The sequence below is a fragment of the Cucumis sativus genome, chromosome 1 (assembly GCF_000004075.3).
Source record: "Cucumis sativus cultivar 9930 chromosome 1, Cucumber_9930_V3, whole genome shotgun sequence".
In the NCBI taxonomy this organism is placed as follows: domain Eukaryota; kingdom Viridiplantae; phylum Streptophyta; class Magnoliopsida; order Cucurbitales; family Cucurbitaceae; genus Cucumis; species Cucumis sativus.
Genome location: NC_026655.2, coordinates 9,974,727 through 9,986,056, shown reverse-complemented (window position 1 = coordinate 9,986,056; position 11,330 = coordinate 9,974,727). Strand labels below are relative to the sequence as shown.

The 11,330-nt window shown below is 32.9% G+C and overlaps 1 protein-coding gene across 1 annotated transcript; it reads right to left on the bottom strand.

Moving 5' to 3' along the window:
• Nucleotides 1-2,818: 2,818 nt before the first annotated feature.
• On the bottom strand, nt 2,819-10,621 carry LOC101220978 (eukaryotic translation initiation factor 2 subunit beta). The gene is made up of 10 exons (XM_004139415.3): nt 10,452-10,621; nt 8,965-9,014; nt 7,876-7,984; nt 7,718-7,776; nt 7,598-7,652; nt 5,911-6,002; nt 5,079-5,224; nt 4,120-4,262; nt 3,434-3,519; nt 2,819-3,083 (listed from the first exon to the last, which is right to left on the bottom strand). Exons 2-10 carry the CDS (start codon nt 9,007-9,009, stop codon nt 3,006-3,008), a joined length of 813 nt encoding a protein of 270 aa, XP_004139463.2. The 5' UTR covers nt 9,010-9,014; nt 10,452-10,621; the 3' UTR covers nt 2,819-3,005.
• Between the last annotated feature and the right edge of the window lie 709 nt (nt 10,622-11,330).

Here is an 11,330-nt window from a genome sequence, read left to right as displayed (position 1 = left end):
TCTTTTTCATTTTCTTTTCTTTTTCTTTTTCTTTTCTTTTTCTTTCTAGTCTACTTTTCTTTTAATTAAATAAGTTTTCTATTTCATATTGGAATTTTTTAGTTTATTTAACTGAAAAAATTTATTAATAATATTAGACAAATAAAAAATGATGTTAATTTATTTTTATAAATATCAAAGTTACCTCGTTTTCTTTGTCCTAACTAATGTAGTTGAAATAATGCAATTAATCTTTCAAAATATAAATTAAACTATAATCTCTTATGTAATTAACTAGAAAATTTATCTTCTTCGTCTTTCAATTTTCAGTTTTAATTATGTTTTGTTAGTATAAAATTATAACACATTTTAGATCTTAATTGAAAAAAAAATACCTTAGGGTACTTGTTTTACAAGAGGATTGAAAGCCTTATAATTTGGCTTGTTATTGATTATTAATAATTAATGTACAGTTTATGATAAATAATTATTATATTAAAAGGTGAAAGGTAAATTAATAATAGAAAATTTGCACGAGACACCAAAAATGTTCAATAAAATTAAGCTCATATCACCTTCATTCAGTATATTATTGCAAATATGGTAAAAGTTATTAATAATTTTGACAAAATAAAACATAATAATTTATTTTTATAGATACCAAATTTATCCTCTTTCCTTCCTCGTAACCTTATTGGATAAAAAATCATGCACCTCGCATACGTGCTTGAACACTTACTCATAATTGAAATAGGGATTCTTCTTATCTAGATGCACCTGTAGAGCAAGCTTTTGTATTGTTTTTTTTAGTGAGTTGATGTGAGTGAATGACTCTACTTAAAGAATTTAGTACTAGTTGTCTGGAGAGTTGGCGGCAACTCAAAGAATCTGAAAGAAAGTGAGAATTTCGGTGGCACGGTTAAGGCTTAGATTGAGGCGATGGGCTCATTTGACATACTTGAGAGCAGACTTGAGATTGAAATCTATGAATCTTTGAGTCACCAAGCTTTTGATTTCTCTTTGGTTAACTCCATTTATATTGACAGAGCGACGACGATGATTGTGGAGGAGGGAGTTCCTAATCGAAATTTGTTGCATTTAGAATACAAATGAAGAAAAAGAGAATAAGGTATCACATGGAACTCTGATCCACTTTGTTGGACTTAAATTTTGTGGCAATCATAAAGTAATTAAATGACAATTAGAAGACAATCAAATTAAATGATTATTTCAAAATGCTAACTAAAATAGAATGTAACAACTAGATGGTAATCAAATGTTATTTTAAGAGAGCTAACTAAAATTGAAAAAAAAAAGCGACCAAATAACAATCGGAAGGTAATCAAGTAATACTATCTTAGTATTTTGTCATTGTGGTTAAGCTTTCAATTGTCATTTTTCATAGTATCAATGAGATGATCGACAACGTTATGTAGATTAAAAAAATAAAGAATAATAAGAAATTGCTTATAAATTAACAAAAAAAAAATGTAAGGTAATCAGATGACAATCATGGTGTAATAGAAAAAATCCTTAGAAATTGACGAAAAAAAAATGAAAGGTAATCATATGATAATATGATAGTAATTAAAAACTATTTAATAATTGACAAAAAAAAAAAGATAATGAGATGATTATGGATAAACTATTTAGTAATTACAAACAAGAAGGTTAGTAGATAATAAATGATATCATATTAAATAAAATAATAATAAGATGGTAAATTAATACCATTAACGATTAGATAATAATGTACATCAAATAGCAATCAAACAACAATCAAATAGTAATCAATATCATTAATAATTAGAGGTAATAAGATGACAATCATATAGCAATTAGACGGTAATCAAAATGTCATTCCTGCCAAATTTAAAATGTTAGGTCATGAACTTAATTTTCATTTTATATTTTGCCACAAGTGCAAGTATCCCGTTCTTTAACCTAGCTAACCAACATTCGTTAACTAATGAAACGGTCTATTATAGCCCCTAGTTGCACTCTTCTGGTTGGATCAAAATATTGTTTCATTCGATTACGATGTGTTCCTTAAGTCGTTGATTCTCTAATGAACAATTGATTTATGATTCAACATTAAACTGATTATGGTTCAACATTAAGCTAAATACTGACTATGGTTCAACATTAAGCTAAATCCTTCTCAGGGCAATATGAAGGTAGGACCTTTGTTCAAGTCCCAGAGTCATCACATAAGAGAACAACCTCTCTACTAACTCTAGAAGCATGTATGAGTGAATTGTCTTTTATTATATGTTCTCAATTATTCACCTAATCTTACCCCTAAAACTTAAGGCTGGCTCAACCCCTAAATCTTAAGGCTTGTTGAGCCAGGGATGTCCAAACTCTTTCAATCATACAGGTCAAAGAATAATCTTGAATTAACATCCCTTTCAATCATACAGGTCAAAGAATAATCTTGAATTAACATCCCTTTCAATCATACAGGTCAGACCAATCTTGAATTAACATCCCTTTCAATCATACAGGTCAAAGAATAATCTTGAATTAACAAGAGTTCATAGTGAACTCAAGATTAAGGTCGAGTTATCTAAGTTATCATATTGAAAAAATCAATCTCAAACGATAAACAATGTTAAAGTAAGAATAACAAATTTATTGGTCAGATTTTTATGCAAACTCTTTGTACAAGGATGCCCTCATTCACATCAATGATGTGATTAATACTTTGCGTCTAAGGTACCTAGTTTATCTGCATATTATGAGATCAATGCAAAACGAGAAGTAGACATCACAAACCATCAAAAAAGAAGTGGAATATTTGGAAGGCTCGGTATGAGCAACTAGCAAGCCACATGGATATAGAGGGAGAATAAAGATCTCAATTTTCATAGCTCGTCATTAACTCAAATTCTAGAATCCCAACTACAATATAGCATTCACTTCAAAATTCACTTGTGGTCATTCCATAGTAAACCTTAAGTTTTAACACGAGATTATTACTACTCAAAAAACATCGGGCTTCAATATAAGGGAACAAGCATAAATCATGTCCCAGTGTTCCTCCGGCCAACACGAGCAACAAACCCAGCTTTAATTGGAGCAACTGATCGTCCAGAACCACACTGTTGATTAAAAACAAAACACCGTAAGCCTTAATAAATTTCCGAGCACATGAAAAAGCTCAGATCCTCGGCTGTCATTCTAGTAAGAAGCGAAGGATAAATAAAAAATAATCTATTCAAATATAAGATCTCAGATAAAGTAAATTTAACAGTTAAAACAAATATTCCAATTCATCATTTCCCCCCAACATGCAATCAAAAAAACCACCGCAAATTTACAAATATATAGACCATTATGCCCCTACGGCCATTGCATAGATTAGCGACAAACAAGCTTTACACAAAAATCACAAATATGCAATAAGCATGCATCCAGACTGAAAGAAAAAAAAAAAGAAAAAAAGCCTTACCTTCTCGCATCTGAGAAAGAAAAGCCGGTTCTCCTTTGAAAGGATAGTATCTGGACTCTTGCACCCAATGCAAATCACATATTCATCTGAAGGAAAGAAATAAATGAGGGAAGGGTGGAAACTATAATGAGGTAGAAATTAGAAGTGAATCAAATCACAAATAATTGATAACAAGATGTAACTCCAGTGGAGACTCTTAGCCAACGGTTATTAAGATTTTTTCAAATGAAAAACCGAGTTTCCATTGAAAAAAAAATTGAAGAATACAAGGACATACAAAAAAGGAAAAAGAGCCCACCAAAGGGAGAGGTAGCAAACTACCAAAACAGCTCCCAATCAAGCTCAACAAGTCCTAACTAATAATTATGAAAAGGCTTCATCAGGTAGCTCACAGATTCTAAATGCGGACCAAACCTTCAACCATTAAGCTTTAAAAGAAAGACGACATATTCAAACAAGCCCATTTCTTAAAATTTGATGATCCCCCTCACCAATGCATAAAGATTGACAAAAACTTGCATAACTATGGACTGACTTTTTCAATGCTATAACAGTCATTTACAGTTTCTCCCTATCTCCTCTAGATACAAGTCCACTAATTCCATAGATTTAGAAAACATCCATTCTGAATTAAGATCACATTTGGTAGACAAATAGCATGAGGTAGTCAATGAGAGGCCACTTACTGACATATCGACGCAGAATTCCTTCAAAGTTCTTTGGTGCAAACCTTCCTTTAACAACTAGTCTCTGCTGTCCATCAAGAGAGCCACTGGTTCCCAGTTCAGCTAGTAAGAAAGCCATAACATGGTCTGGCTGCCGATGCATCCTATTTTATTTCATTTGCAGAGAGAGACAAGTTCCAAAAATCAGCATGTACCATAAATATATAAATAACCATAACTAACAGTGCGTGAGGGGGTAAATGAAATGACCCCCACCCCCTTCTGGGGAACTATCTGTGCCAGATCTGAAACTAGAAATTACAGATCAACTGTCATTTAAAAATTAAGAACAGAACAAAGGTGCAAGGAGCGACACTCAGCACTGGACACAAATATGATGATTGCAGTGTTGACTATATTCACTTGTCATAATGATAAACAAGCAACTTTCCTGTCCAAATGTGCCTTCCCATCTGTACTAGTGAAGAATGTGCTTAATTCAACAACCATTCAAACTCATTCTTTCAAGAATCATATCGATCACAGGTTTTTATAAATCAACGAGACCTCCAGAACTAACCATGTGATAAGGATACATGTCATATTCTGCAAGAAAAATGCTAGAGCACAAATTCTACCTATGAATATGAAATGTCAATACTCTGTTTCTTTTTTTAAAAGAAAAAACTATAATTGAGAAAATGAAAGAATACAAGGCCCTGCCACACACAAAAAAAAAACCACAAAAGTTGGGTATTCGAACAGACAACGTGCATGCAGCAAACAAGAGTTATATAAGGTTAATGAACACATATCATGGAATAATCATATATGCTTATTTGTTGAATTGAATAACACAGAACAGATTGACAAATAATAGTAATAAAAATCTAAAGTGCAAACAGCCAAAAATCTTCAGCCATAGTATGATAAATCTAGTAAAAACAAAACATGGTTATATAAGGTTAATGAACACATACGTTTTACATAGATCCATGAAATTGACAAAAACAGTTTTCTTTGTGCCTTCACGTAGAACTTGAGGAGGCCTCATAACTGTTCTACGCCTATCGCCTGCAAGCTCTGGATTATTCTCTCTAAGGATGTTGAATACCCGTCCAAGAAGCTGCACAGCAAAACAACGATAAAGCATCCATTATCTAATGTTAGCCAAAGCCAAGGTCCACATCGTACCTGTTTAGTAAATAAAATTTGAAATGAATTTGATATATATATATATATTATAGAATGAATTGAACTAGAATGTAGAAGATGAAACTGGAGATTTCTAATAAAATAAAAAAATTTAAAATCATTTAAAAATGAAGATTAAAATTTTGCATTTACCTTGTTCGTGAAATTACAAACATATTTTTTATTTATTTTTATTGAAGTGGCATTCAATGGAATTTTCTCATATAAACGAAAACAAGACTTTTCATTGAAATAATAGAACGAGTCTAATGCACAAGGTACATCATAGGAAACAAAAGGAGTTTTAGTACCAAATGAAAATACAATGACATAAATACACTAATGATATAGTAAAAGTTTTAACTCAAGCACATCTCAAAACAATCAAACCAAGGAAGGAACTTGTCTTGAAAATTACGTTGGTTCCTTTCAAACAAAGTTTCTGAGAGAATTGCCTTGACCCTGTTCACCCATCAAAGGTGAGGGATAGCTTTCAATAATTTGGGACATTTGATGGAATCTAAAATTCGAAAAGAACCCAAGAAAAGATCCATTTCCTACAAGACTAATTGAGAGCTACAGTAATGTAAAATTTCACAGTTTCAAATATAGCAATACCTCCTCGTATTCATAATCGCGATCAGTTCCCTCCCAAGGATAACGATACTGTAGAACCAGTCCCTCACGATCTTCATTTTCCCCCGCTTGATCTGATAGGCATGATGATCACTTTTCAGTCGAAAAAATGGCTACAGTTGAAAAGGAGATGATGAACAAAAAACGCATAAATTACATACACAACTCTTTTTCAATAGAAACTCCATACAATGCAAGGCTACTTAGACAGTTCTTTAAGTAGTACGGCTTTTCAGAAAAGCACACCCTAAGTGTTGTGCTTCTAAAGCAAGTCACCCTCCCTCTTTATGAAATGAGCTTGAGGTGATGTCGAGCCATGTGAAACCTTTGTTTTCCTTTTTCATTTTCTTTTTAAATTTTAAGTTTCTAAACGGCATACTCTAGAAGTGTTCATCTTTCTCCACCATGGCAAATCCAGTACTTTGCGTCAGAGAGGATGCTATAGGTGTAAGGTTAAACAAGTCTAGCCAATAAACTTTTAAACTAGTGTCAAAAGGGATACAATACATAAGAAGTTAAATAAGTTTAGCTGATGAACTTATAAATTTGTGTCTACGGTCATCGAATGTTTAAAATAACCATGTTTCTCCATTGTGGCAAATCAAGAACTTTACATTAGAGGAGATACAGCATACAAATTCATATAAAGTTGAACAAGTTTAGCAAACAAACTTTTAGCTTTGTGTGTATGTGGTCAGTGGTCGTAAAAATGAACATTAAAAGTGCTTGTTTTTCTCCACCATGGTGAATCAAGAACTATATGTCAGAGGAGATAAAAATTCATATAACGTTAAATAAGTTTAGCCAATAAACTTTCAAATTTGTATTTTAGTCAAGTGTCTAATAGATTACTAAATTCTCAATTCAGGGTCTAATACTTGCTTAAAGATATTGAAAGGTCTGTTACACATTTAAAATATTTATAAACCAAACGTTTTGTTAGACATAAAATCTAATTTTGTGTCTAGTAGGTCCCCTATTAGATGCTTAATTATTGCATCTACTAGTTACAAAATGGGAAGTTTAATGTTCAATTAGACATAAAATAAAAATATACGTATACTTAGAATTTTAAAAAAATTTAAATATGTGAAAGAACAATTTGATACAAATTGAAAGTTCCCAAATCAAGTAGTCACATTGACCCATTAAACACAAAATTAAAAGTTTTTAAAGGCTTATGAAACAAAAGTTTGAAAATAAAGGGACTAAAATTGTGTTTTCACACGCATAAATATAATTTTGAACACATTGATATATAATATTTAGATTAAGCAATACCAATTAGAAAATTATGATAAACAATTATATAACTATCCATATAAGTATGTATAAAATCGATTATTTGACTTGAGGGGCCAGAGTCAAACCATGTGTGCCTACAAAAGCTTCAATTTTTTAAAGTTTTTATTATCTTATGGTTTATAAAACCATTTTCACTAGTATAGAAGAATGTATTAGCAAATTATTTGCAACCCACATTTAAGCCCCAAATGACTATAATGATGACAAAATCTACTGTCCCCAACACTTCAAAAAATATCACTTAGGAAAACTATACACCTTCGTTTGTCTCAATTATTAACATGGCGTAGAAAGTAAATGTAATTGTATGAAAATGAAAAGGAAAAGGGTAAGGCATGGCAAAGTTTAAATATCCATTCCTAACCTTCCAAATCCTCCGTAGCATCTGCACCATCTTCATTCAAGGAGCTTGCCTCTACCTAAAATTAAAACAAATTAAATCAGTCACGAAACAGAGCTTGAACAAAGAAAAGCAAGAACATACTGGTTTCTTCTTCTTCTTTTTAAGTCCAGAAAATGTTGCAGCCTCCAATCCATCAGAAACTACAAGATTAAATAAAAAATCCATCAACAATCCTCTTATCAACAACAAAATGAAAATATGACGAAAACAACATGGAACGGAAAGTCAACTTTTCATACCTGACAAACTTTCAGTTTTCTCTGCTAACTTGTCAACACTCTCATCAGTCGGATCCTGAAGTACAACCTTCTTCTTCTTCTTCTTCTTAGTTGGATCAAAGGGGGCAATCTGCAAGAAATAAACCATGCACATGCATCATGATACTGCATCAATGCCCACACTTGAACAACGGTTCAGAAACTGCACGAGATTACAATTACTTAAATGCTCATATAAAGAGGCACAGTAAGATACCAGCCTGAGCAACTTCATTGAAAAAATGCAGCTTTGATGCTTAGCATCAGTAAAAAATCCAATAGAAAATACATCAAGAATTGGATCGGATTCTGTAATCTTAACAAGACTAGACAACTAATAGTACAGCATTTAAGTTAACTCATGGGTTACGATTTTTTCTTTTTAATGAAACTAGACAACTTTCATTCAATGAAAGAATACAAAGGCATACAAAAAAAAGCCCACCAAAAACAAGCCCAGTACAATAAAGGGTTCCAACTCAACAAAATGTTACCTAGGAAATTGTTACAAAAAAACTTTGAAACCAAAGCCCAAAGAGAAGCATGAAATCTCACAAAGAACCAAATCCCCTAATGTCAAAACCTCTAAAAGCTCTCTTGTTCCTTCCACCCCAAATATCCTAAACCACAACACACACTCCCGCAAGTCACAAAAACCAGCCTTTCTCTCTGAAAGGCGGATGCAAAAGAAACTCCTCGATCATAGCGTGGATCGTTCTTTGACCAGCAAACTGAAAACCAAACTCTCAACAGAAACAAGACCACACAAACCTCATGAGTTATGATTTATTCCTTGGGTTTCCAGAATGCTTGATGATCAAGACCACGCAACCATAAGCATAGCATTGGGTTATAATATACACCTTCAGCTGTACATGTAGAAATGAATTTCTCCCTGGGTGTTGAAACACAGAAGTGTTTGGTCCGCCAAATTACAACTCAAAGATTTTGGTTTCCTTAGATGAATAATTGTAAAGGAAAAAACAAAAATGGAAAGACCCACAATATGTGAAAATTTTGAATGAAAATATATGTGCATGGTGATAATAGATAAGAAACAAAAAAACTCACATCTGCCACCTGATCATTCACATCATTCTGAACTTCGTCCGCCATTGTTCCTGCAAAAATGTATAGGAGGGTTAATTTTACCAAGTTAAAACATAAACACTGGCAAGCAGTAATAAATCATACAAGTGGACAAATTAAATTTGGGGTGGTTGACACGTGATTAGCAATAAAAATCAACCCACGTGAAGAATCTGCTCACCGATGAATGCAACCATATTTGTGCTTCGCCTTTATACTTCTTCCACCACTTATCTAAAGGAGAATGCTCAAACTTACAAAGTTTGACTGTGTTTCCAAGAGAAACTCACGGCAATTGTACCAAAATATACTTTTGACCATACCCATTCTCATGTTCAAGGATCTCATCCCATGGCTTTTCTATGACCATCAATTTTTTTCCCATTGAACCTATCAAAAATGTCACATCCAAGAACAAGGACTCTATCTAGATGGATGGAAACAAATTGCAACGATCTCTAACCTTTGTTGCATAACAGAAAATACAGAAGGAGAGGTGGAAGCCAGATCCAAAATGGATTATTCATACTGCAATGCTAAAACATGAACAATAATGACAACAAACAAATACCTTTTAAATAGGCATTTAGAACAAGTGAGAGAGAAAATAGGAGCAGCCAGAGAAGGTGGCCATGCCTTTTAACTGCTAGCTAATTTTGTGAACCTAACAAAACTAAGTCTTGCTGAAAGAATCTTCTACCATTTCAAATACATAAAGAACTAAAATGGAAAAGCCACTGAGGTTTCAGAAGCGACTCACTTTCCACAGGTTTCCATGTGACATTCAAACCCTAGAAGCTTAAAAGAGTAAAAACAATAATCCTAGCAACATTGTTCCAGGTATGGGGAAACGTAACCGATCCGGCAGATCAGCTCCTTGGAAAACCTATTGATAATCTGGGTCTTGTAGATGCTCGTTAGCCATTATATTTCTATATATTAAGATTGTAGATTATTCATGGTAATCTGCCAACAAAAAAAACAACCTCTCACTCTTTTCCATTCTATCTCCTCTCCTCTTCTGTTCAACCCGAGGCTTCACCCTCGAAATACTCAAACTCGTGGAAACAATTACTCGATTCCAAACTTGAAACATGGAAAAATAAACTTAACCAGAGAACCACTCTATCCCCCCTCCCCATTTCTTCTTCAATGCCACAGATACCTTTGTAGCGAGAGAGAGAGAGAAGCTACTAAAATAACGCGATTGGCTAAAAGTTATCATCCAACGCCTCTCAAATAATCTAAATAAAAAAGTTAAATCCGCGAACAGACTATCCGCCTGAATCACACACAAACATAAGCTAAAATAATAATAATAACAATCCAGATGGTTACAATTTATCAATACTGAAAGCCAGAAAATTAAACAAGCTACTAGCACAAAATTGGTTAGGGGTAGAGAGGGATCTATGACAAAGAATGAAAAAGGGAAAAGACGAAGAGAGAGCTTTGGGATTGAAACTGACCGTCGCCGGCGGAAAGACGAACTTTGAGCTGAGGCGTGGTCGAGGGCAAAGAGGAAGACTGGAAGAGACGAGTCAGTGATTCACGAGAGGCCGAGGGATCGCGAAGAATAAGAGAGATGAAGAGAGGCTGTCCGCTAAACGGAAGGAATCACTTTATTTTTAGGGTTTTTGTTTTTTTTGTTTTATTTTTTTATAATATTGAAAAAGAGTAGGGCTAATGGGACATATAGCTAAGAGTGGAAGAATAACTAAGAACGTGAATGACCTTCCTATTCACCCCAATCCAAATTAATAATATTAACGGTGTATATATGTGCGATGTGTTTATGTTAAATTTTAAGTTTTGGTTCTAAGTTAATAGGAATGGACATCGACATTCATTTCTATGTTTAAATATTTGAGTCTCGTTGTGTAGTTCTAGATGTTTAAACTTTGTTGTTATGTTATGTATTGTATTAATATTGTACTTCATAAATGTTTTTGGATGATGCTTGGAATGTTTTTTTATTTTAGAAGTTTGGTTCATATTTGACTTTCATATGTAATTCTAGATGTTTAAAAATTTTGTTGAGTATTATTGTATTAATTTTATACTTTATGATGTTTTTTTATATGTGGATTTATTGATATGGTGTGATAATGTTTTTAAATTTAACAAAAATAGGAATCAAAACCGCTAAACAATAAATTTTGGTCAATTAAATTATGTCACGTCATCACAACCAGAACCAAACTCATTATAGAAATTATAATTTGATTTAGTTTAGGTAGTTAAAATTTCTCGTACTTGATTTAATTCAAGCCTACCCTAGAAAATTGGGTTAAAGAAGATAATGAAGAGATTAGCCCAAGCATAAGCCCAACAAGCAAATGGGTCCA

What these genes read in the sequence shown, in the direction of transcription:
- LOC101220978 (XM_004139415.3), bottom strand. Translation starts at nt 9,009, where the DNA reads ATGGCGGACGAAGTTCAGAATGATGTGAATGATCAGGTGGCAGAT. An exon ending in GAAAACTGAAAGTTTGTCAG is followed by an intron (nt 7,777 to 7,875) that starts GTATGAAAAGTT and finishes TTAATCTTGTAG; the next exon opens with TTTCTGATGGATTGGAGGCT. An exon ending in AATTCTGCGTCGATATGTCA is followed by an intron (nt 3,520 to 4,119) that starts GTAAGTGGCCTC and finishes TCTTTCCTTCAG; the next exon opens with ATGAATATGTGATTTGCATT.